The 27,417-nt window shown below is 35.9% G+C and overlaps 1 protein-coding gene across 5 annotated transcripts in view; it reads left to right on the forward strand.

Annotated features, from left to right (window-relative positions):
• Nucleotides 1–27,103, forward strand: part of MTF2 (metal response element binding transcription factor 2) — a 61,860-nt gene extending 34,757 nt beyond the window's left edge. For 4 of the 5 annotated variants that reach the window (XM_010385111.2, XM_030936756.1, XM_030936759.1 and 1 more), the window contains 12 exons: nt 2,013–2,108; nt 2,323–2,423; nt 2,800–2,948; nt 5,985–6,080; nt 6,979–7,047; nt 8,175–8,298; nt 15,471–15,538; nt 17,489–17,659; nt 21,767–21,872; nt 21,992–22,044; nt 22,157–22,261; nt 24,698–27,103. In XM_010385111.2, coding sequence (XP_010383413.1) covers nt 2,033–2,108; nt 2,323–2,423; nt 2,800–2,948; nt 5,985–6,080; nt 6,979–7,047; nt 8,175–8,298; nt 15,471–15,538; nt 17,489–17,659; nt 21,767–21,872; nt 21,992–22,044; nt 22,157–22,261; nt 24,698–25,055 — 1,476 coding nt within the window. In that variant the 5' untranslated portion in view covers nt 2,013–2,032 and the 3' untranslated portion in view covers nt 25,056–27,103. The remainder of the gene's footprint in view (nt 1–2,012; nt 2,109–2,322; nt 2,424–2,799; nt 2,949–5,984; nt 6,081–6,978; nt 7,048–8,174; nt 8,299–15,470; nt 15,539–17,488; nt 17,660–21,766; nt 21,873–21,991; nt 22,045–22,156; nt 22,262–24,697) is intronic. The other variant, XM_030936757.1, reaches the window with a different exon arrangement.
• The last annotated feature ends 314 nt before the right edge of the window (nt 27,104–27,417 follow it).

Here is a 27,417-nt window from a genome sequence, read left to right on the forward strand (position 1 = left end):
TGTTTCCTGAGCTTTATTTTAACAACAACAATAAATTTGGCATTTCTAAGATGAAATGGCCAAGGCTTTCTAGTCAATTGGATTTAGAGTAAGGGAGACTATAGAAGATTACTAAGCTTTATAGGAAGGTTCTTGTAAACTTGATGGTAAAAAAATATATATATATGTTTGATTTCACAAGTAAAAGTTAATTCCCAGCTTCTTCGGGATTGTTTCTTGGGTCACTACCTCACTACCCCCCTTTTCTGAGGAATTGGCTTCCCTCTCATTAGTCCAGGTAGTTACAGTGAGAGTCAGATCAGGCACCTACCCTAGGGGGGCTGTCATTCCATTTCCAGGGAATTGTAAATTTTCACAGAGAGTTCCCAGGCTTAATCTGGTTGCTCTCCTGACTGGAACCATAAACCCAGAAGCTATGGGAGACCACCTTCAATGAAGTGTACCAAGAAGCAAACAGCTGGGCTCAGTGCCTTATGTCTGTAATCCCAGTGCTTTGGGAGGCAGAGGCAGGAGGATTGCTTGAGCCCAGGAATTTGAGACCATCTTGGGCAACACAGGGAGATCCTGTCTCTACAAAAAAAAAAAAAAAAAAATTAGGCATGGTGGCACATGCCTGTGGTTCCAGTTACTTGAGAGGCTGAGGTGGGGACATTGCTTGGGCTCGGGAAGTCAAGGCTGCTGCAGTGAGCTGTGACTGTGCCACTTCACTCCAGCCTGGATGACACAGCAAGACCCTATCTGAGGGGAAAAATAAAAGGAAGCAAACAAAGCAGGAGCATGAGAGACCAAAACAAACAAATAGGAGAAATACAAAAGACAGATTCCCCCTCTCCAAAAAAAGAAAAACAGTTGGTAACCTGTATGTCCGAGAGTAGAGTAATAATGAAGTAAATTGGGTTCTTTCCGTTAGATGTAATACTATGCAGCTATTAGAACTTAACAATTTTGAAAACTAGCTGTGTGAAAAATGCTTTTGATAGAAGAAATATTAGGTAGTATTGATGAAGCATCTCGTAGTGGAGAGAGCATGGATTTTGGCACATCTGGGTTTGAATCCTAGTCTTGATGTTTTCTCAGGGTCTTTGGGTTAGTTACTTTTTCTGAGCCTCAGTTCTTCTCTGTAAATAGTATATTTGTAAGTTAGTTGTAGGATTAAACAAAATATATCAAGAGCCTACACAGTGCTTAGCCCATAGCACAAAATTGTAAGTTTCTATTGTTGTTATGTACATAAAGTGTGTGTATTGTGAATTTGACTCTATTGAAACAGATGAGAATACTGGAAATGATAATGTGTTAGGGTGGTAAATTGTATTATAAATTTTGTGTGATTTTTTTTAGAATAAAAATGTCTAATGAAGAAATAATTCACTTGTTCTGCTAAAAAAAAAATAATTAATTGTAGGACCCCAAAGTTTTGTTGCAATGGTATTTTGTTAGGGTACATTATTGGATACCATATTTTCAGATTTCAGAAGCTGGAGATTAAATAATTACGGTTCAACCTGTTTAATAAATTAGTAAGTAAAAGGAAATGCTCTGAATTCAGAGAGAAAGAGGTAGTTTACATAGCTTCCTTGCTTTTTTTCTTTAATTTCATGATATTAGTGGTGTAGGATAAGTGAATGTATGTACATGAATAGATAAGTATTCTATAAAGTAGCTCTAGTGTTCACAAACCTCCTCTACCAGCTGTTGCCCATCCCTCATCTCCACCTTCACCTTTAAGAGTGAGAATATGAGAAATGAGTAATAAGGGAAGATGCTTGAGAGCAGTTTAAATTATGCCTTCTGCCAAAAAGCAGATTAAATTGTGAAAGTAGACAAGCATGTTAAGTTAAAGGTAGAAAGAACACAGAGAAGAGAGATACCATTTTGTGTACTTTGTCTTGCGAAGCATTATAATATACTTAGCAAACATTGTCCATATGTGCTGCCTATTGAGTCATAAAAGTGGTTTTGTTATATGGAATTTTTTATGTCTCTTTTTAAATGTGTTTTAAATACTTTAGGAGCCACTGGAAGTGGGGAAATGGTCTGTACAATATGTCAAGAAGAGTATTCAGAAGCTCCCAATGAAATGGTTATATGTGACAAGTGTGGCCAAGGTAACATGATTTCTTTTAATCTTGTGGAAAAGCTGTTACATACTGAATGCCTATGTTGAAGATTAATGAGTAAAAATACTTTACATTGATAATTTGAAATTATTATCCTGTTTATTAATTATATTAATGTAGGAATACTACTAAAATACATCTTGAAATTGTGTTGAAAGTATTAATGAAATAGAATTTGCTTTATGCTTTTTTTGATATTAAGGATATCATCAGTTGTGTCACACACCTCATATTGATTCCAGTGTGATTGATTCAGATGAAAAATGGCTCTGTCGGCAGTGTGTTTTTGCAACAACAACAAAGGTATATTTTAAGTGTTTTGGGCTAACGCCCTGATGGAATCTGTAAGACATTATCAACATAATGATTGTGTACACTGAAAGTTTGAATGAAATGAGCAATGAATGCTGGGTAGAAAGAGGTGCTATTTATTTGACTAATGATGCTTAAGTGACTTTTTAATGATGCTTTCACTTACTTGATGATAGTAATATGGGAATTGGTGCACTAATTTGAAAGAAGAAAAGAAAAATAGAGATTATTATTAATCAGACAGTTTGTGATATGGTAAAAGTTTGGAAAGGAATTTCTGCAGAAGTGTCAGAGTCATTTTTAAAGTATAGAATTGTGTTTAAAATTTTAACCTTCACTCTTTCACATTTTTTTTCCTCTAATGTAGAGGGGTGGTGCGCTTAAGAAAGGACCAAATGCCAAAGCATTGCAAGTCATGAAGCAGACATTACCCTATAGTGTGGCAGACCTTGAATGGGATGCAGGTCATAAAACCAATGTCCAGCAGTGTTACTGCTATTGTGGAGGCCCTGGAGAGTAAGTAAATATAGTTATGTAATTCCCTTTAAGTAATTTTTATTTGCTTGCCTTATCTATTTTTCTTGATTATGTTGTGTGAGTGATGATGAATTGCAACTGCACGAACACATCAGTGAAGAAAACAAGGGGGAAAATCTATTATTTTCATAAAAAAATAATTTTTGTCTAGTTTTTTATCATATCCACACATTAAAAAATATGTGTATAAGTCTTATATTCTGGAAATTTAAAGTGAATTATAAATATTGTCATAAAGTTAACTATTGAGGGAAAACATTTACTGCAGGGGCCCAGTATCAGTAGTTTCATTGAATGTCATATTTAATGTGATTGACCATTTAGGAAATGGTATATTTAATATTATAATTTGAATGGAAGAGGAAAAGACAAGTTTTTTAAAACGTAAAATCAACACGGAATTTTTTCACAGACAGATTACTGCTTTCTTCTACATATTTTCATTTCTTTCTTAAAGCGATAGGGCACAGATTGTAGTATGCAGTGACATGATCATAGCTCACTGCAGCATTGAACTTTTGGGCTCAAGTGATCCTCCTGCCTCAGCCTCCCAAGTAGCTAGGACCACAGACATGTGCCACTACACCTGGCTAATTTTAAAAGGTATTTTTTTTTTTTTTGTAAAGGCAGGTTCTTGCTATGTTGCTCAGGCTGTTCTTGAACTCCTGGCCTCAAATAGTCCTCCTACCTTGGCCTCCCAAAGCTGGCTGGGATTACAGGCCTGAGCCACCCTGGCCTGGAGTAGCACTTTTATTTTCTTCCAGAACTTTTTCTTTGCATATATAACTTGGCCAACTGTTTGGTGCATAAGGCCTAGCTTTTAGCCTGTTTTGGCTTTTGACATACCTTCCTAATGTTTGATTTAAATTTAGAGACTTGTGACTCTTCCTTTCATTTGAACACTTAGAGGCCATTGTAAGATTTTTTTTTTTTTTTTTGAGATGGAGTCTCACTCTGCTGCCCAGGCTGGAGTGCAGTGGCCGGATCTCAGCTCACTGCAAGCTCTGCCTCCTGGGTTTACGCCATTCTCCTGCCTCAGCCTCCCGAGTAGCTGGGACTACAGGCGCCCGCCACCTCGCCCGGCTAGTTTTTTGTATTTTTTAGTAGAGACGGGGTTTCACCGTGTTAGTTAGCCAGGATGGTCTCGATCTCCTGACCTCGTGATCCACCCGTCTCGGCCTCCCAAAGTGCTGGGATTACAGGCTTGAGCCACCGCGCCCGGCCTTTTTTTTTTTTTTTTTGAGACAGGTTCCTGCTCTGTTATCTAGGCTGGAGTGCAGTGGCATGGTTATAGCTCACTCCAGCATTGAACTGGGCTCAATCAATCCTTCCATCTCAGCCTCCTGAGTAGGTGGGACCACAGGCATGTACCACCACACCCAGCTAGTTTTAAAATTTTTTTGTGGAAATGGAGTCTTGCTATTTGTCCATGTTGGTCTCCAACTCCTGGCCTCAAGTGATTCTCCCACCTTGGCCTCCCAAAGTGCTGGAATTACAAGCATGATCACCACGCCTGGCCCCACTGTAAGATTATTAATTAGCCTAATTGCAATATTATTGTGTCTCAAGTTACAGGAAGCTTGAGGAGAGGGAGAGGGATGGGGACTGGCTGGTTGGTAGTAGTCAGAACATACACAACATTCAGTGATTAAGTTTGCCATCCATGTGGGCACAGTTTTTGGTGGCCCAAAATAGTTATAGTAATAACATCAAAGACCACTGATCACCATGAAAGATATAATATTAATAGTAATGAGAAAGTTTGAAATGTTATGGGAATTTCCAAAATGTGACACAGAGACGTAAGGTGAGCACATGAACCTAGAAAAATAGTGCTGATAGACTGAATCAAGGTATACCTCTGTTTGGAAATGGTGCCTTTTATTATTTTCAAATAAAGATAACCGTATCCAAACCACATACTAGCTGGGTGTGGTGGTGTGTAGCGGTACTGCCAGATACTTGGGAGGCTGAGGTAGGAGGATCCTTTGAACTCTGAAGTCTAGCTTGGTCAATGTAGCAATGTAGCCAGCCCTATCTCTTAAACCCAAAATCCATGTGCTAACTGAAAAGAGAGGATATATTTCTTAGATGAAGATTCAATTTTAGCATCTTTAGCTTTCTCAAACAGATCTATAGACCGTACACTGAAATACAGCTAAACCTGTCAAAAAGCCTTTTTACCTGGTAGAGTCTTAGGTTAGATTTATATTAATGTTAAGCAGGTTTATTAAATCGTTATATTCTTTTTATTATATTGACAAGAATAATAGAAACACAGTAAAGATATAAAGTAGAATGTTTATAATCTGAAAGCTGCCTAAGGCAATTTGATATTTGGGGCAAACAACAATACCTCTGAATCTGACCCCTCCTGGTGTTTAGAGAATTGATGTGAAAAAAATCCAAGAGGCCTGGCATGGTGGTTCTCGCATGTGATCCCAGCACTGTGGGAGGCTGAGGACAGGCCTGGGCCCAGGAATTGGAGACCAGCTTGGGCAACATAGGGAGACCCCAGTTTTACTTTAAAAAAAAAAAAAAAAAAAAAATTTTTTTTGCTGAGCTTGGTGTTGCATGCCTGTGGTCCTAGCTACTTGGGAGGCTGAGGTGGGAGGGTCACTTGAACCTGGGAGGTTGCGGCTGCATGAGCCATGGTCATGATGCTGTACTCCAGCCTGGACAACATAACGATATTTGCCTCTTAAAAAAAAATAGCCTAGGCTTGTGTTTTAACAGAGCTCATTTAACTAGTGTAGGAGCCAGGCATATTTGACTAGAAGTAGTACGTGTATCTTTCAAGAGCTTATAAAATTTCATGAATAAAAGAGAGAAGAGGGATGAAATAGCTGATATTATAAGCCTTTTTGGGAAAGGAAATATTTACAGTAAGTATAGTAGAAATGTGATACTTTAATTAGAACAGTATTGTGGATTATGCCACTTTTTTTTTTCGAAGAAATGAAACTTTCCCTTAGAACAGGAATTTTAATGTTAACTTTTTTGTTTTTTTAATAGCTGGTATTTAAAGATGCTACAGTGCTGCAAATGTAAGCAGTGGTTTCATGAGGCTTGTGTGCAATGCCTTCAAAAGCCAATGCTATTTGGAGACAGGTGAGAAGGGCATTTGAACTTTACTAGCTGATTTTTGTCACTTTTTAATTGTGGTTATATTTGCGATTTCAGATTTCCTAAAGATAGTTTCAATAGTGATTTGGAAAGGGGTTGTCTCAGAAGGAAAATATTGAATGATATACTTAAAATATACATAACTTTTGTGCTTTTGGATTTTATTCCAGAAAGCTTGTAAGTATTGTCAGTGATTATATTTGTTCCTATTGACCCACAGTACTCTAAAGTATTCTCTTTGGTATCTTCCTTTAAAGAACCTCAAAGGGATTGTATTAGAATTGGAAAAGACCACAGGGCCTTGTTAAAGACACAACTATACTTTAGATATAAAAAGTTTGTAAAAGCAGACTTAATGTACTTTCTATATTAGAAGAATGCAAAGTAGCACAGTGAGCTCCAGGAACAAAAAGCTAGACCACTAAGTTTGACATCTGAAAACCTGGTTTTAAATCTTGGCTTATGCCACTTAATTTTCTTTCTGACCTTAGGGAAGTTCACTTGTCCCTTTGGGGCTTATTACGTTATTTTGAGCATTGAATTAAACGATGTATATGGGAGCAGCCATCACAATTCCTGGCACACACAAGCGATCGATTAGTAAACTATGAGTATGTGTGAGTCTGTGTGTGACCTTTGAAGGTCTCTAGTGGTTAAAAAAAAAAAGATCCTTTCTCTTCACAGATGAACTGTTTCATTATTTGTTATTGGAAAAGAACTTCCCTCAATCACAGAAAGCATTGTAATTTAAATTATATTTTGTTTTGAGTATCAGTCTTGATATCAGCTGTAGGTTATTCACTCAGTGAATATTAGCTGTAATAGTTTTACCTCTGATTACTCACTATAAAACTTTCTCTTCTTTTTTTTTCCCCCCCCTTAGATTTTATACGTTTATATGCTCTGTCTGCAGTTCTGGACCAGAATACCTCAAACGTCTACCATTACAGTGGTAAGTGTGGACATTTCTGTTCAAAAAAGAAAAAAAGCCATTTTCTTAAACCTACAAGTTGAAACTCTATATACATTTACTTGGCTTAAGTAAAAATAGGTTATTTATGCTTGGCTTTATTTCTTTTATTTACCCTCATGCCTGATGTCATCTTCACTAAGTAACATCCACTTGTATTGCTAAATTAATAAGGCTGTTCAGTGTTGAATGTCGTAAATGAAACTTTCAGATATCCTTTAGACCTTCTAAATTCTTACTCATATTTCTAGTTCTTTTGAACTTCAGAATAGCATATAGTAGAAGAGAGATAGGTATAACAAATATGCTAATTTCTGCTTCAATGTAGTAATTCTTGTGTATTGGAAGTGTGATGAATTTTAGAGGTTTACTAATAAAATGCTTACAGTAAGTACTTATAGATCTTTGTTGTATTTTACATATTTTAGCAATAGATAGGATTTAACCCATGAATCAGATAGTTTGGTTAAGTATGGTATATTCTGTAGCTTATATCCGGAAGTGAAAATGCAAAAATCTTGATTGTAAGTTATATATTTTTAAAGCCAGATCCTCTTTGAATACACTTTCAGAAGTAATTCGTGGCCAGGTGCGGTGGCTCTTGCCTCTAATCCCAGCACTTTGGGAGGCCGAGGTGGGTGGATCTCCTGAGGTCTAGAGTTTAAGACCAACCTGGCCAACATGGTGAAACCCCATCTCTACTAAAAATACAAAAAATTAGCCTAGCATAGAGGTGGGCGCCTGTGATCCCAGCTACTCGGGAGGCTGAGGGAGGCTGAGGCAGGAGAATCGCTTGAACCTGCAGGGCGGAAGTTGCAGTGAGCCGAGGTTGTGCCATTGTACTCCAACCTGGGCAATGAGCAAAACTCTGTCTCAAAAGAAAAAAAGAAGTAATTCTATATTTTCTAGTTTATAGTTGCTATTCAGGATAAGTGAATGTTTAGTCACTATTTTCTAGTTATTTTTATATGTAGTGATTTATTGTATTGTGAATATGACTATCCATCTAAATCTCTTTGCATCTTAATTACTGTTTTATAAAGAAACTGTGATTTCTTAGCAGTAACTAAAAACATTGTTTTGTGTATTTGATTATTTTTGGATTCCAGGGTAGATATAGCACACCTATGCCTTTACAACCTAAGTGTTATTCATAAGAAGAAATACTTTGATTCTGAACTTGAGCTTATGACATACATTAATGAAAACTGGGATAGATTGCACCCTGGAGAGGTAGGTGGTTTGAGAACTAACTTCAGTAGCTACTTGATGTCTTTTTTTGTTTTGTTTTGTTTTTCAAAAAACAAGTAAGACACATGTATAAGTCAGATAACTAAAATATAATTTTATTTTTAGTTCTGGGTATAAATAAGTTTGGTATGGATATCAGGACCAGCCTTCTCATCCTCCTGTGTGTTTGTTGCCTGTTGACTCTGGAAATTTGTAGAAGGAGGAGGTATATTATTTGATTCTTCCATTTTCTGAAGTGAAAATCATTGTAGTTACAGAGAGAAGGGAGGGAGAAATCTTTAGTTTTGGGTATCTTACTCAAAGTTTGACCTCCTTTTCTTCTAAGTTTTCTATAAACTTAGAGATGTAACCAACATTCTTCCTTCCTCTCTTGTTGGTACTCCTTTATATATTTCTGACTTGTAGGAATGGTGGGATCTAATAATATTGTTAGAAAAATGAGTTTATAGAGTGAAGCTGCCTGAATAGAAGATTATCCCCTCTCGTTCTGACATCTCATTTTGCTTCTCATTTTTGAAGTGTAACTACCTATGCTGGTTTACAGTCTTTTTTTTTTATAAGAATTTAAAAGTAATGTGTGTTCATTGAAGAAAATTTTGAAACTAATGAATAGCAGAAATTGTAACTGGAATAAGTTTAATAGGGACTTTATTTTTAGCATTTGTTTAGAATTACCAAAGTACGTATATTAACTACTTTTAGTTAAAACTAAAAAAATTGTTTTATAATATATGGAGTTTATATGTATATCTTAGTCATGCTTTTTTTTAGGTAAAAATTTTGCAAACTGATGTGAAGTTTAGGAAGAATTTCTTGATTTGTGAAGGACATCCTATTTCATATCAAATAGGATATCAAAGGGCTTTTTGGGGTTTATGGGGTATCAGGGAGAACATAATACATGATTTAGTTTGTAGTTTTAAAATCTAGGATGTTATTGAAATTCAGTTGATGAATTTTTGAATTCATCATTTGAGTTTTAAATGTTAGATATTGGATTATCATACAAATTTTTGTTAAGTTTTTGGTTAAATACCTTTTTTTAGATGACGTTTGAAAGAGAGTGATGTGTACATTTGATAATTTTTTTTTTTTTTTTTTTTTTTTTTTTTTTTTTTTTTTGAGACGGAGTCTCGCTCTGTCACCCAAGCTGGAGTGCACTGGCCAGATCTCAGCTCACTGCAAAGCTCTGCCTCCCGGGTTCACGCCATTCTCCTGCCTCAGCCTCCCAAGTAGCTGGGACTACAGGCGCCCGCCACCTCGCCTGGCTAGTTTTTTGTATTTTTTAGTAGAGACGGGGTTTCACCGTGTTAGCCAGGATGGTCTCGATCTCCTGACCTTGTGATCCGCCCGCCTCGGCCTCCCAAAGTGCTGGGATTACAGGCTTGAGCCACCGCGCCTGGCCAATTTTTTTTTTTTTTTTTTTTTTTTTAAGATGGAGTCTTGCTCTGTCGCCCAGGCTGGAGTGCAATGGCGCGATCTTGGCTCACTGCAACCTCCGCCTCCCAGGCTCAAACCATTCTCCTGCCTTAGCCTCCCGAGTAGCTGTGATTACAGGTGCCTGCCACCACACCTGGCTAATTTTTGTATTTTTAGTAGAGATGGGGTTTTGCCATGTTGGCCAGGCTGTTCTTGAACTCCTGACCTTAAGTGATCCGCCCACCTTGACCTCCCAAAGTGCTGAGATTACAAGCATGAGCCACTGGGCATGGCCACATTTGATAAATTTTAATAAACTGATTCGTAATCAGAAAGTCAGGGGTAAAGCATTAGAAGTGACTATAGTGGTTTTTGTAATTATCTTAATATTTAATGCTATAATTTGTTTAAAAATTCTAGCCATTATTCTTTTAGCACTTCGTATGCAGATACATATGTATACCTGTTAGTACACTGTATGCATTACATAATGAAATTCTGCAGTAGTTACTTGATGTAGATATTGGGTATATATAATATAAAACCTCAAGTTGTGCTTATTTCAAGTTCTGTCATTTTTAATTAAAATTAAAATTTTAGTGTTCAGATTTTATTCAAGAGGCTGGAAATATAAGAAAATGAAAATCACATTTAGTATATTTTTCAAGAAGAGAGTTCAGTTTATCAATTTCAGGTGTCCTAGCTCCAACTGAACTTCTAAAACATACTAGAAAAAATTTGCTTCAGCAATAATACATGTTTTATTTTTGTAGCCTATGAGGTAATGTCTTAGAAAAAAAGAAAAAGTTTTAATTTTAAAGATTATTTCCACTTTTTGAGCCATCAGATTTATTGTTAGAACAAGAGACTAATAATTTCTTATTGTTCTTTCTCTGAATTAAAATAAGAAAATATTCAGACTTCTTAGATGAAACATCTCATGCATAGACTTTGGTAATTGACAGATTGAAGTTCAGGTTTCTAATTTTCTGTATTCTTTTATATTTTTATACTGTAATTATAATTGGATTTTAGGGTGAGTTTTTAGTAATAAATAGACGATACAGTTTATGCTAGTCTATCATGTTTATTCAGTGTTTTTCATTTAGTTTACTTTCAAATGTGTGTAGTGATTGATACAAAGATAACATACATAATGGGTCATTCCAAATTATTTGAATAGAAAATTTTTGATTAACTGAAAATGAATTACAAATTGAATTTCGTCAGTAATCCAAATTTGGGTTAACACATTTCCTTTTGTTTATATTCTTATTCCGAATCTTATAAAATGCCGTTAATTATTTTCAAAACATGGGAAGTAGTGTATGCTAAATATAATGTTTATATTTTATAATTGAGTGCCTTAGTCATTTTGAACATCAGCTCTTTCTTTTTTTTTTTTTTTTAGAGAGGGGGCCGGAGAGTCTCTCTCTCTCTCTCTCTCTCTCTTTTTTTTTAAAGAGACACTTGCTCAGACTGGAGTTCAGTGGTGCAGTCATACATAGCTCACTGAAGCCTTGAACTCCTGAGGTCAAGTTATCTTCCTGCCTCAGCAATTCTTGTTATATATAATATAGGATAAAGCACTTGCTCTAGAAATTTTTCTTCACAAACAAAACAGAGAACAAAGGTTGTGATTTTAGTTTAAAATGTGGAGTTTCCTTCCTCTTGCCACCAGATCAAAGAAAAAAATTTTGTGATGATATAAGTTGATTGAAATTTTTTATGGCATTTTGCATAGGAATATATATTGCACAACTAGGCAGTTATCTACATTTATTATTCCTGAACTTTGAATTATAATTAATTTTACATATGATGAGGCTGGCTAAACTTTAATGGTATTTTTTATTTTGGAAACCTAGTAAATACATATTTACATTTGTAATTACTTGCTGTAATCTTATATTGAATCAGTTGTATTCTGTTTCATGTATTGTGTCCCCCACCCCCCCTTTTTTTTTAATAAAGGAAGCACTGTGACTGTTTTTATTTTAAAGATTTTTTTTAGAGCAGATTTAGGTTGTCCCCTTCTGCCACACATGCATTGCCTCCCCCATTATCAACATCCCTCCACCATAGTGGTAGATTAGTTATAATTGATGAAGCTACATCAATACGTCATTATCATCCAAAGCTGTGACTTCTTTTAGTAATAAAAAGAAGTTTAAAAAATATTACACTTTTGGAGATAATATCCTTTCATACTGAAAAGGCAAAACGTAACAGTCATATATCATATTTTTTTCTTAGTTGAATATGGTATAGGATTGTTATGAAGAGAAAACTTTTGAATCATTTTAGAAGATAATGGTAGTATTACACTGTTTCCTTATGTAGTTTTTGTACTTCTTTTGGCTTGGTACCTAATGATTATCATATAGATTGAGTGTAGCTGTTTGAGGAACTACTATGTTTTGGATTATTTTCTTTGAGATAGTAAAAATACTTAACATTTGAATCCATGATAAACTTTCTTAAGGTTTTTATATAAAATGAAGTCTCATGTGTTATATCAGATTGTTTTGGGGAGTTTAAAATGAGATATTAGTACTTTTTGTAATCTGCTTATTGTCATTTGTCTTTGATTCTTGAAGTTATTTGAAATCCTAGTTCTGTAATAACCGCTTTTCTGTGGTCTTAAATTTTAGAAAACCTGAGGTTGATAGCAGAATAATGTATCGAGTGCTACTTCACTTTTGAGGGAGGTAGGGAGAAAAGCAAAGATGAAATTCAAGAAATACTGTGGTAGAAATGATACTAGAGGAAAATATATAATAGAGGTGGAATGATATCTATAAGTGGAAATTATAAGAAATCTGAACAACAATACCTTGGGGCTTAGAGTGTTATAATTAGCATGTAGTATGGTGGTTAACAACAAATTACCTAAGCTGTTGGGATACTTAAGCCCAGGTGGCTTGGAACTTAATATTGGTAATTGAAAGGAAGAGTTATACCATAAGTATTAGTGTGAGATTAGTATCTGGAGAGGAGGGAGCAAAAAAAAAAAATTATTCTTTTTGGAGATTTATATAATAAACCTCATGGTCAGATGGAAGGCACAGAATATGATGCTCTTCTAATGTAGATTATCTGATTTACACTGTAATGGTTGTACTTTTAGTTTGCAAAATGCTGTAAGGGGGAAGTCTTTGGCACTTTTATGGTAGCTAAAATATGCAGTTATTTGCAGAGTCGTCGTGGAGTGCTGAAGGAACTTAATAGATAAAATTTCTGAGAAACAGTAGGGAGTAAATACCAAAAGACAGTAGAGTTCATTGTGATTGTCAAAATGTAAAAAAAGAGTGGGTTTTAGAAATTAGGAAGTTAGTTTTGTTGTTGACTTAGCAAAATTGTAGAGCAGATTTTTCAGATATATGGTTTGTGAAGATTTAAAAGGCATAGGAAAATCTCTTATTAGAATAAGTCGTGTATACCCTTGATTTCTTTTTTGATATGATTAGCAACACTGGCTTGTCAGTGTTTTTTTTTTTTTATGGTTAGCAAACGCTGGTTTGGGCATGATGTAGACGTAGTATAACTTGACTTCAGATGAGATATTAAAATGTGAACTGGTTAAACTGAAAATTAAATGGATTTGTAACTAATGGAAAAACAGTGACAAAGACGGTGCTTTGAAAACATTCTTTAGGGAGACTCTAATGGAGGACCATAGGGGATTCTGTCTTTGTCTCTACCTTCAATTCTAGAAGGATGACAGAATCAAGAGAAAAGATCTGGAACAGTGAGCTGAAAACAAGATCAATTAACAGCAGTTATAAAATTCTGCTTTAGCCATAAACACAAACAGTACATGGTTATGATAGGGGATACTCAGTTTGATAGCAGTCCATCTGATATGATTTCACAGTTGGGGTGGGGAGGAGGGACCAGGAAGAAGTCAGAAGCTTAATATGAAGTAACCATGTGATGTAGCTATTAAACATTTTAACCTAATCTTATAGTTAGACATGGTAGTTGCGTTCAGATACATGAAGTGCTGTCTTGTAAAAGAGGGAATGGAAGAGCTCTGGGGAGGAAGATTTTTGCCCACTTATGGAATGGGCTTTTTTAGTTACTGCCTTATCAGCTCTTATCAATGGCAGTAATTAAGCCATGGTTGAATAAAAATATCTGTACTGTAAAAGAGACTGAAATATTGGTGGAAGGCTGAATTGCATCTAGGGTCTCATTCAAGCTTTAAAGTCTGATTCTATTATTCCTTCTTTAAAACAGAAATTCTCTTTCATTAGACACTTCAGAAATTACCGCAGGAGGTAGTGGTTTGATACAGAGGAATGAGTATCTATTTCACATGTGTTTTTTAGCACTCAGCAGATTGGCACAGAGTGGGCTCTCAGTGAATGTAGAATGAATGAACTTACACTTGAGTTCAGGTTCTAGCTCTCTCACCAACTAGACAAGTGAATTTGAGCAGTGTTTTTTTTTGTTTTTGTTTTTGTTTTTGTTTTTGTTTTTTTTTGAGACGGCGTCTTGCTGTGTCGCCCAGGCTGGAGCGCAGTGGCCGGATCTCAGCTCACTGCAAGCTCCGCCTCCCGGGTTTACGCCATTCTCCTGCCTCAGCCTCCGGAGTAGCTGGGACTACAGGCGCCCGCCACCTCGCCCAGCTAGTTTTTTGTATTTTTTTAGTAGAGACTGGGTTTCACCGTGTTAGCCAGGGTGGTCTCAATCTCCTGACCTTGTGATCCGCCCGTCTCGGCCTCCCAAAGTGCTGGGATTACAGGCTTGAGCCACCGCGCCCGGCCGAATTTGAGCAGTTTTAACGTTTATATTTGTTAACTCGTGTAAAATAGAGTCGGAGTAGATGACTTACAAGTTTTTTCTAGCTCCAGCATTCTATTTGGCAGATTTGTTTTCTCTCTCACTTAAAGCAGTTCTGAGGCTTGGGAGTTTTAAGTGGTAAAGAACATACTAGCTGTAATTTTGAAAAGTTAACTGTGATATTTTGGAAGCAGCTTTTTTTTTTTTAAGGTCTTTGTAGCATTAATTCAGGATGGTGCTTTTGTGATTTAGATTCGTTTGCTAATATGCCCTAGTCAAGAAGAGGCAGAAAGGTCTCTGAGAAAAAGCCCTATTGGAACAAAATAGACTTTTTTTCTAGAATTAAATACTTAGATTTTAAAATGGTTTATGATGATGAAAAATTATTGAGCCATTTAGAGCTGGCTAAAGTCTATAATTGTTATGAAAATAAGGTCTCTCAATTTTACAGTATTCTAAAAAATTATAGAGATTATTGGTTTATGCTAGTGTTAGAGGTACTGGAAAATGGTATGTTTCTCATTACTTTTTGTACTCCTTCCTATTGATACCTGTTAGGAACTTTTATAGTAAATATTAAAATAATTCTAATGTATTATTTCCCTAGGTTAAAGAATTTTTGAAAAATTTAATAACTAATACAATCCCATGTTTATGGTGTTTTACAGTTTGTAGTTCCTTCGTAAACATATCACTGGATTAATATAATGAGCAAGTAATTAGTGTAGGATTTATACTTCCTTTTTTATAAGTGAGAAAATAAGCCTTGAGAGGTTAAATGGTCCTAGGTCACATAATTAGTCAGTGAGGACTTGGAATTAGAACTTAGATCTTCTGACTACCAATCAGTACACTTTTCCTCTGCATCACATTGCCTCTATCTAGCACCTGTATATTACTAATTGATGAAATTGTAGTGCGTTAAATTGTTTCTTGATACTTCACAGCTGGCAGACACACCAAAATCTGAAAGATATGAGCATGTTCTGGAGGCATTAAATGATTACAAGACCATGTAAGTTGATTTATTTTATGTATCCCTATGAGGGAGACATTTAGTAAGTATAAGGAATAATGGCATTGTTTAAGAATTGTGGGATTGGTGTATAGAAGAAGTACATACCATTTTAAACTTTTTAATGTCCTATTCTATTTTAGTTAGATTAAAGCAGTGATTCTCAAGGATTGGAGGAGGGGGAGGAGTAATCCTTCTCCTGGGAATGGTGGGTGGGAGGCATATCGGTATCTCTGGGAGAATTTAGCCTATTCCATTGAAAAAGCATATTCAGTAATAACTTCCTTCTATAATGTAATCTACTGAAAGTGAAATAAAATCTTGTTAGCTGGTGGGAATATTCAAAAGATAGGAGAGAATATTGTAGGGAATATGGGGTTTTAAAAAGATTGAGATCTGTGGTTATAGTTAACACCATTAGTTACAGAAAAGTAATATTTCTAGCTGAGTGGTCTAAGATAATTAAGTGATATTATTTGATATGTTCTCATACAGATATACAGATCTTCCCCCCCATTTTTACTTTTTTTTTTTACTCATCACTATACTAACAAGGATTCCCTTTTTAAAAACAATGTATCTTCATTTCTTAGAAACATTTTTAAATGCAACAGAAATTTTATAAATGTATGTGTTGACTCCAATAAAGTGTTGTAAAATTTTTGTTTGCAATAAGTTGGTGTTTTGAATTTGGTAGTATTTCCTCATTAAATAATGTAATTACTAGTGGCTGGATCTTTAGACCAGCTCAAAAAGTCATGAGGTACCTGATATGACCTTGAAGTATAATAAACAGGAAAAAAGACTGTAAAAAAGTCATGAGGTACCTGAGTAATTACTGTGCTGGTAAAAATATTTCATGGGACAGTGAATTCTGAATTTCAACTTAGGGTACCAGAAATATATCTGTTCCTGTTGTGGTAGTAATGAGGGATCCCCTTTCTTAAACCTGCAAAAAGCATTCTGGTTGGGCGTGGTGGCTCACACCTGTAATCCCAGCACTTGGGAAGCCGAGGCGGGCGGATCACTGGAGGTCAGGAGTTCGAGACCAGCCTGGCCAACATGGTGAAACCCTGTCTCTACTAAAAATACAAAAATAGCCAGGCGTGGTGGTGTGCGCCTGTATTCCCAGCTACTTAGGAGGCTGAAGCAGGAGAATAGCTTGAACCTGGGAGGTGAAAGTTGTAGTGAGCCGAATTGTGCCTTTACACTCCAGCCTGGGTGACAGAGCGATACTGTCTCGAAAAAAAAAAGAAAAAGGGGGAGAACGTTCTAAACAACTGATGGAGGTTCTTGTGGCCAGGCAGGTTTCAGTAGAGCTGAGGTAGATGGAGGTGCTTGGGAATAAGGACCATAGAGACTGAAAGAAAGGTCTAAGGATCATATTTTTCAGAGGCCCAAGTCCGTATTGCTCTGAAATAACCCTTCTTTGCCCCAGGTTATTTCCATTTCCAGATCTGGCACTCTAGATACTCCTTTTATTTTCTGGGCCTCGAGGATTTATCTCCTACTTTCTTTTCCAGTGCTGTCACCTATTACTGCTAAGGTTTTTCTCCTTATAAATCCACTCTGAGATGGAATTCTTTTTTTTCCCTAAATCGCTTTTGAGATATTTCTCACAGATGACACTAAATATGGGAAAGCATATTGGGACCAAAAAATACCATTCTTTGTTCTTCTTTCTTCCTTTAAAAAGTTAGTTGCCATGTTTAAAAAGAAAAGTGGACATGTGCTCTTCTCCTTTCTGGTCCTATCCCTTCCTCCCCATCATATCCTGCTGTAGACTGGCTCTGGGGCAGATAAGAATCAAGGAAAGCAAGGGGAAATGAATTTTTGTAGTACTGGGTGGGCTTTCAAGTATAAGGGCCTTATATATGAAAGTTAAGTTAGGGTCTGCTATGTATATGTGTTCAGTTTTTAAAATTTTAGTTAATGTTTTTAAAAATTTAGGTTTATGTCTGGGAAAGAAATAAAGAAGAAGAAGCATTTGTTTGGGTTGCGAATTCGTGTTCCTCCTGTGCCACCAAATGTGGCTTTCAAAGCAGAGAAAGAACCTGAAGGAACATCTCATGAATTTAAAATTAAAGGCAGAAAGGCATCCAAACCTATATCTGATTCAAGGTAAAAGTTGATCTGTGGCTTAGTTTTTCTCTTTAGCTTATTTGTAACTAAAAATGTATGTTATTTAGTCTCCTTAGTATATTTGAAAGTACAAGTGGCAGTTACTCTGATTTTTTTTTTTTTTTTTTTGATCTATAATATCTTGCTTAGACAAGGTATGAAGAGTTGATGCCAGATGCTTGTTTATTTTAGGACTTTGGCCTTCCAGGAATAGACTCTATTGATTTTGTTAGCAAACAGCTTAAGAGTACTAGCCTGTTTGTTTGTTCACTTTTCATTCATTCATTCATCCATTCATTCATTCAGCACAGTTTTCAAGTGCCTTATTATCTAAGTGCTAGTGAGTACAATGATAAACGGATTTTTCTTCTGCCCTGATGAGGTTTACATACTAGTGGGGAACAAAGGTGATAAACAAGTAAAATAGTTACCGATTATGCTAGTGCCATTTTTAATAACATACTGTTTTAGACTTTACTATGGATAGAGATGGGACCTTTGTACTTTAATGATGAGGCTTAAGGAAGGACTATTTAAGATAATATTTAAATTAAGACTTAAAAATGAGAATGATATAACAATGTGAAAAACAAAGGGAAAACTACTCCAGCTAGCAGAAATAACAAGTGCAAAGGCTTTGAAACATATTCTAGGAACTCACAGAAGACTGATGTGGTATAAATGAGGATGAGAGAGTAGGAGCATCAGGTATTGGAAAGATTAGGTGGGGCTTGATCCTGTGTAGGGTCTTGTAGGGCTTACAAGGAATTTGGGTTGTTTTCTAAGAATAAAGGGGAGGCATTTAAGGGATTTAATTATCTTTTTAAAATACTCGGCTGGGTGCAGTGGCTCACGCCTGTAATCCCAGCACTTTGGGAGGCCGAGGCAGGTGGATCACCTGAGGTTGGGAGTTTGAGACCAGCCTGACCAAGATGGTGAAACCTCATCTCTACTATAATTACAAAAATTAGCCGGGCATGGTGGCGTGTGCCTGTAGTCTCAGCTACTCGGGAGACTGAGGCAGGAGAATCACTTGAACCCGGGAGGCGGAGGTTGCAGTGAGCCGAGATCGCGCCACTGCACTCCAGCCTGGGCAACAGAGCGAGACTCTGTCTCAAAAAAAAAAAAAAAAAAAACTGTTTTGGATGCTGTTTTGAGAATGGGTAGTATACAGGTAAGAATAAAAGCAGGAGAAAATTAAGACTCAATTTTCTAGGTGAGAGATAGATGATATGAGGTACAGAGGTAGGTGGTAACATTCAAATGGAGAGAAAACAGATTTGAGGTCTTTATTGGAGTTAGAATTAATTGAATTTGCTAGTGAATTAAATTTCTGAAAATAAAGAAGGAGTCAATTAAATAATGCCCAGATTTCTGGCCTGAGGAACTGATGAGGGGTTAATCAAGATCTGGAAAAACAGATTTTGATATGGTGAATGAAGCATTCTTCTGTTTCATATTCATAGAATTTGAGATTCTTATGAGGGATACACACACACACAAACACACACACACACCCCTCATACACACAGAATGATGTGAAATACGGGCAATTGGATGTGTAATTTAGGAGCTCATAGGAGAGTTCTGGACAGGCGATACAAATTTGGAATCTGATTGATAAAGCCATGAGAATGAGTGAAATTACCAAGGGAGCAAGTAGAGAGAGAAGAGAAGGTGGTCTGGGATCATGTCCTGATATCATTTGTAAATTTGGAAGAAGTGAAATAAGCAGAGGAGACTAAAAAAGAATGATCAGTGAGATGGGAGGAAACCAAGAAGTTTGATGTCATGACAACCAAAAGAAAGGTAGTGTTTCAAGAAAGATAGGTATATTAAAGTGTATTGAATGCTAGTGAGGTAGATTAAAATGAAAGAAAAATATTTATTGCATAAGGTAACATTTTGTTATTAGTGACCTTGACAAAAGGAATTTCTTTGAAGTAGTACAGATAGAAACCAGATAGGACTGGGTGGAAGTATGACTGAATCCAGCACTGCCAAATTTACATGTCAAACTGTGCTTCTCCTACATATCAGGGACACAGGCAGATTCAAAATATTAACAGTAGTGAAGGAAAGGAGGAAAATAGGAAACTATCTTTAAGGATTCTGAATGAGAGGGGAGAAAATGGAAAGCGTATTATGTCATCAACACCCAGAACTTTTCCTGTATAGGGAGGCTGACAAATGGAATGGCAGCTGAAGAGGGGAATAGGACTAGTTAAATGACGGTTTTTTAAAATAGTTGGGAGATAGTTGGAACCTGTTTTTGTGTGTAAGTAGGAATGATCCATTGGAGAAGAGGAAATTGGTATAGGAGAGTAGAAGCCAAAAGAGAAGGGATGTAGAGCCTAAATGTGGGACTCGCCTTTTCTAGAAGGAGAAACATCCTTCTGTTGAAATGGGGTGAAAGAGAAGATGGGTACAGATGCTAGTTCCGTTGTAGATTGGGCAGTTGGAAATTGACTGAAGTTCTTGCCTGCTAGCCTCTATTTTCTCGATGAAATATAAGGTAAAGATAGCAGAGAGGCTTGTACAGAGATGGGAATTTAAGGGTCAATTAAAGGTATGGAATAGTCATCTTGGAGATAGGGAAAATGTGATTACAAAGCCTTGACAATGAGTCCAGTTATTTGAAGTTTGTAAGAAATTAGCTGCTAATTAAGTTTTCTTTCCTGAAGGAAAGAATGCTTATTATTCCTATCACTTTCAGATTTTGTCACTCAAATCCTTTGCCAGCAGTTGCCATATTATGAATCAGAAAAAAATAATTCCACAAGCTTTTTCATTTCTATCATGATTGTGATAGGATGTTCCCTTTGTGGTAGCTATCAGGTCATCTGATGCCACCAGATAAGAATTCAGCTGCTTTCTTTAAAGGCATCCTCAGTTCCTTCTGGACCTTGTGTATAAGTTGTTCCTTTTAGTTAGAGGTTACTTTCTTTAGTCCAGGAGTCCTTTATAAATATTATGTTGATCATTTTACAAAAGAAATGGATATCCCATCCATCTTATTCTTGAGACTTTTGATTATAGCATCTGGTTCTGCTTTGTCCTTGTAGTTCCCCTACTTTCTCATTCCTCATAGTTCCACCTTTATTCCCTGACCTTGTTTGGCATCTAGAGGGATAAGTTTTTTTCCTACTTTCTCCATTCATCTCTTTCTAGGCTATTATATAGTGTTCTTTTTTCCTCTCCTTAATTGAAGTCTCCTGGACAATTTCCTCGTAGCCCTCACTCCATTTTATTAGCTTGCTTGTGTACACATTTGTCACTTTCTAACTATATTGTGAACTCTTTAGCACCAGGAACACCTTTGTATCCATATTTTCTAATATCGTCTTTATATGGTAGCTATTGTTGAGTAAATGAAATATTCTTTCTATATATATTTTTTATTTTTTTCTATTAATTAGAGTGTCTTTGCCTGTTGCACTGTTTTCCTTCCTATTGCTTGGAATTTGGCTTTATGTTTAAAATATGGTTTTCTAGGTCTTCCTGACCTAGAAAGACCTTTTGAATGACTCCCTGAGAATATGAAGGATTTCTTACTCCTTTCTTCTTTATGTTCTGCCACTCTGGGCTTCATTCTCTTTCTGATAGTGTCATTGAAGAATCTACATATATATCTAAAGGCAGCCTTTATGACTACTATAATTTTAACATAGATATTTCCATTAGGTTAACTGCTAAATTCATAGTCATTTTTAGTAGTAAATCCTTGAAACATCCTCCACATTGTAACAACCTAAAATTAAAGTATATTATTGAGCTTTTAGGAGTTTTGAAATCTTCCATTCAGTATAATTGTCTGGTTTTTGTTGTTGTTTTTAAATCTTTAAGTGGTATATATTGTTCAGAATTATATTAAAGAGGACTTTGTTAAACCTTTCATAATGTAAATATCTTTAAAGTCAAGAAATATTTAAATTAGAATATATTATCTATGCACTTGACTAAACTTGTGGATTCAACTAATATTTTTTATATTACCATTAATATAAAATAGTAAAATATGTGTATATATGTCTAGTTACATACATAGAGTCAATGTCTTTGTTTTCTTGATGCAGAGATTAAATACATAATGGTTTTCCATTTCAGGGAAGTAAGCAATGGCATAGAAAAAAAAGGAAAGAAAAAATCTGTAGGTCGTCCACCTGGCCCATATACAAGAAAAATGATTCAAAAAACTGCTGAACCACTTTTGGTAAGAGGATATGTTGGCATATGTTCTCAAGAAGAAGGATGCATGAAATAACTGAGAAGCTAGTATTTTTTTCAGCTTATTCTAGAGACATGCTTTAAGTATGTATTTTTATTTTCCAGGATAAGGAGTCAGTTTCAGAGAATCCTACTTTGGATTTACCTTGTTCTATAGGGTAAATAGAAAGTTATTTTCTCCCTTTCTAGGTTTTGTCTTTTGAGTGGATGTTAATATTTCTGTTTGTTATATAATATAGTCGTTACACAATTTAAATTCTTTTGTCTCAGGAGAACTGAGGGAACTGCACATTCATCTAATACCTCAGATGTGGATTTCACGGGTGCTTCCAGTGCAAAAGAAACTACCTCGTCTAGCATTTCCAGGCATTATGGGTAGATATTTTACGTTCTTATTTTTTTTACTTTTCTTATTCTAGATTCCTTTTCTTTGTAAAGTGTTGATTGAATAATTTTTTAGCAATTGAAAGTGATGCAAATTGTGTCTTATCAGCTTTTTGAGCAGTAATCCATATGTAGATCCCGTTAGTTGTTAATATTCATTTGAATATTTTTGCTTTCTAGAGTACAAACATTATATTTTTCAAGTTTGTATGGAAATTTGCTGTGTACACAGAGAAAAAGTATACCATTGTTTAGAAGCTGTGCTCTTTAGGCCTTTTAATGCCTCTGCTTACACAAGTGTTCTTTGCTTTAGAAGGATTTGATTTTTTTATTTTTTAAGAGACAGATTCTCATTCTGTTGCCCAGGCTAGAGTGCAGTGGCACAATCATGGCTCATTGCAGCCTCAAACTCCTAGCTTCAAAAAAGTCCTCCCACGTCAGCCTCTGTAGTGACGACTGGGACTAGAGATTGTGCCACCACACCTAACTAATGCTTTTTTTTTTTTTTGTAGAGATGGTTTTGCTAAGTTGCCCAGGTTGGTCTTGAACTCCTGGCCTCAAGTGATCCTCCTGTGTTGGCCTTCTCAAGTGCTGGAATTACATGCATGAGCCATTGCAGCTAGCCAAGATTTGATTGGGAAAAAGAAAAAAAAAAAAAAGAATCAGACACCTAAATCCTTTTGTCCATAAAATGATTTTAAACTTAGGATTTTTATCTGATATTTAATCCAGCCCTTCAGAAGGACGTTTTTGTTTATTGTTTATTTATTTTTTGAGACCACTCTGTCACCCAGGCTGGAGTGCAGTGGCATGATCTCGACTCACTGCAACTTCTGCCTCCCGGATTCAAGCGATTCTCGTGCCTCAGCCTCTCACGTAGCTGGGATTACAGGCGTGTGCCACCATGCCCAGCTAACTTTTTGTATTTTTAGTAGAGATGGGGTTTCACCATGTTGGCCAGGCAGGTCTTGAACTCCTAAACTCAAGTGATCTACCTGCCTCGGCCTCCCAAAGTGCTGGGATTACAGGTGTGAGCCACTGCGCCCAATCAGGACAACTTTTCTCTAAAGCACGTCATGTCAGGTATGAAAAGGTTAATCTGTTTGGGGTCAGAGCTACTATTTTCAAGTTTTTTACTTTGTTCTGTTTAAATTTTGTTCATAATTCAAAAACTGCTATTGTAAATTATGCAAAATTCTACATTACATGCTTAAGGTGTAACCCATTTATTAATGAATTCTGAATAATTGACTTTTTTGGGCCTCTTACTAGGTACTCTGCTAGGCTTTTTACGTATATTGTCTTATTTAATTCTTAAAACAATTTTTTGGCTGGGTGTGGTGGCTTATGCCTATAATCCCAGCACTTTGGGAGGCCAAGGTGGGAGGATTGCTTGAGGCAAGAGTTTGAGATGAGACACCATCCCTACAAAAGAAAAAAATTATCTGGGTGTGATGGTGCTGTCTGTAGTCCTAGATAATCAGGAAGCTGAGGTGGAGGATTACTTGAGCCCAGGAGGTCAAGGCTGTAGTGAGCCATGATTGTGCCACTGCACTGCAGCCTGGGCAAGAGAGTGAGGCCTTGTCTCAGACAAAAGAGAACAATTTTTTGATTGAGTTATATAAGTCGTTCTCATTTTACAGATGAGGAAACTGAGACTTAGGGGATTTTAAGTAACAAGCCCAACATTGCATGTTTAGCAAGTATAACAGAGCTGGGTTGTTAACTTATACAGTATGACTGTGGGTCTTTCAATGTAGTTGTTGTGCTATATTCTCCTTTTATTATAAAATCATAAAATAATTGAATTTCTGTGCTGAAAAGGACCTTACAAATTGTCCAATTGAACCCCGTCACTCAGTAAGTGAACATAGAGAATAAGATTTGAATTTGGCCAAGTAATAGAGTTAGAGATAGACCCAGGATACTCTGACTGCAAGTTTGTGCTTATTCTGGTGTATTACTTCACTAGGCCTAGAACTGGTAATAAGAGAACCTCTATTCTAGTTCCACTCTTCAAGGACATGGAACAGTGTCGTAGATGTAGTTTGTGCTCATTCATTATTTGTTCCAATGAAAAATGAATGAGCTCTTTTAAATGATGAGATTATTGGCAATACCTGATTTATGAGTAGGGCCTCTTGGTAAGAATTTTCCTCGTTGGCCTCCTAAGTAAAAAAATTACCCTCAGCTTACTAGTAAAGGAAGAAAAGCTCTACAAAGTTCAGCCCCAAGAAGGTGACAAAATCTAAAGTAAGGAGCACAAGTGATAGTCCATTTATATCACATTTATTGTTTGAGTTTGGCTTATTTTATATCATCAAGGATATATAGTATAGTAGAATAATCCAAAAAAGAGAACATATTGTGTGGGCATAGGATGCTTAAAAAGCTTAGCAGACAATTCTGGCCTTCTCTGTTACATAGATTATCTGACTCCAGAAAAAGAACGCGTACAGGAAGATCTTGGCCTGCTGCAATACCACATTTGCGGAGAAGAAGAGGTCGTCTTCCAAGAAGGGCACTCCAGACTCAGAACTCAGAAATTGTAAAAGATGATGAAGGCAAAGAAGATTATCAGTTTGATGAACTCAACACAGAGATTCTGAATAACTTAGCAGATCAGGAGTTACAACTCAATCATCTAAAGAACTCCATTACCAGTTATTTTGGTGCTGCAGGTAGAATAGCATGTGGCGAAAAATACCGAGTTTTGGCTCGTCGGGTGACACTTGATGGAAAGGTGCAGTATCTTGTGGAATGGGAAGGAGCAACTGCATCCTGACTGTAGGACTGAACATTATGTTCACTGCACTCTGATTTTCTGTAGGTACAGTTCAAAGCCCTAAAGGAGTCTGGCTTTTACTATCTTTCTTAAAAAAAAAAAAAATCAAAAAAATTCAAAAAAGGGGATGATACTAGCCTTAACATGTACCTGTCAATGTTATGGATATTGTCATAAAAAGGTATCTTTTAAAAATCAGAACAGAGACTTAATTTTTTACATCTTAAGACTTGTAGAATGTTTCTAGGGTAGGATATTAAAAATGATTGAAACCCATGCATGGTGTTAGACAATTTTTCTAATTATTTCATTGAGTCAGTTTTTTGTGATTAGTGGTTATCAGAGCAAACATCATGTAGATAGCACAAGTATTTGGAGAAACGTTGTCTGTTTTGTTACCAAAATGTTGGAAAAATTTATTTCAATACCTTTTAGATTTCATAAAGTGCAGTGTATATAATGCCTACTGAAAGACTGTAAAATATTGAAATTTTCTTTGAAGCAAAGTGTAAAAAAATATATTGAGCCTGTAAATTGCTCTGTGACTAGACTTCATTGTCGTCTTAATATATTCTTGCATGTGCATATATATACACATGTGTATATATATGTGTGTGATTATGTGACCTATGCAATACAAATTATGGGAATGGGCAGCTTTGGAGTATATATCCCATAATTCTTTTTTCAGGAATAGTTGCAGTATTTACACAGCAGCATTTCTTCTCAGGCTTTTATTGGGTGCTGTTGCTTGCTATGTATGAAGAGAAATGTGTCAGACAAGTTTAGTGTGTTCTGAAGAAGGGTGTGAACAACAGTGTTCATGGGCTTTTAGAATGCTTTTCACTTTTAGTCCTTGTAACTCAACTGTTCAGTACCTAAACAAATTCAAATAATATGAACATTATCTCCTACTAGAAGTAACGTTTTCAAGTTTTCATGGCACATTATGATTGTAAATGTCTCTCAGTTTTAACAGTAAGTCTATAGGAGTCCCGTGAAGATTCCTGAAATGTCTGTAGTAACTGTTAGTCATGTTTGAATAAGTGTAGTATGAACAAAGTATTTTATTGCACAGGGTTAACAAACAGTTTGTTGCCAGCTGAGGCTACTGCTGTTTTATTACAACATTACCTCTTGTTTTTATAAAATGTACCAAGATTTAAATTGATAACTTTATTTTACTTGTAAAAAAAAAGTTTCTTTTATCACCAGTGTTAGAGTTGTCTTCTGTTTCTTTTTGTTTTGTTTTATTTGTTTTCCTTTTTAGCCAAAGAGTGAACAGAAGATTTTCTTATTTTGGTGGCTATTCATTTTACTTTTAAAAGTGATTGGTGGATTTTAGACTAATAATGGGGGAATTTGCCGCCAAAATAAAAAATATGTAAAGTGTAGTGATTACAGAGTGGTTAAAATGTGGGTTAGTACTTATTTATTCCATTAATTGATTATTTGACTGTTTATAAAGAAAGTTGCTTTATTTCTTTAAACATCTTCAAAAGATGATCCTTTCTTGTCACATTATAGCCAAAAGAAGCAGAGAACTTCATTGTCTGCATTTGGTTCCTGGTTGGCCAGGTATAAATGAGCTTTACAAAAGTGCAAATTAAAAACTGTTACTTCTGTTTACCTCCACCAAAACTTGATTTTCCCCTAGCTATTAATTTAAGGTTGCCTTTCCTGCAGCTGCAATATTTTGAATAACACACAGAGTTTGTGTTGATTTTTGAATGTTTGTTTATATCTAGGGGTAATGAAAAATGTAAATCCCGTGTATCCTTATTCACTCCACCTGTATCATATTATTTCATTTTCCCCAAAGTCCTTTAATTCTAACTGAACACCAGCAGTATTTTTAGAAACTTTTTCTTTAACATACTTGGAAGATGATTTATTCAGCTGAACTGTCGTTAGACGTAATTATTGTGAATGAATGTTTTATTTTCTCATGGTGGTTCACATGGCTCTGATGTTCAGTTTGTATTTTTGGAATTGCTTTACTTAGAAATTAAAACAGACCAACATTAAATGTGTGTATTTTTTGAAGAGCTAATGAGTTTTGCTTCTGTATTTGCTTGAAAATACACACTAGTGCAGTAGTTGACTGCTTTTATTTAGCTAGGGTGGTAAGGATTTTCTAATTCCACTGCTAGTATGTTCACTTGAATTAATCTTTATAAAACTTTGCTTTCATTTTCCTCATCCCTCATATAATATTAATAACCATCACAGGCCGGGCGCGGTGGCTCAAGCCTGTAATCCCAGCACTTTGGGAGGCCGAGACGGGTGGATCACGAGGTCAGAGATCATCCTGGCTAACACGGTGAAACCCCGTCTCTACTAAAAAAATACAAAAAATTAG

This window comes from Rhinopithecus roxellana, chromosome 8, assembly GCF_007565055.1.
Source record: "Rhinopithecus roxellana isolate Shanxi Qingling chromosome 8, ASM756505v1, whole genome shotgun sequence".
In the NCBI taxonomy this organism is placed as follows: domain Eukaryota; kingdom Metazoa; phylum Chordata; class Mammalia; order Primates; family Cercopithecidae; genus Rhinopithecus; species Rhinopithecus roxellana.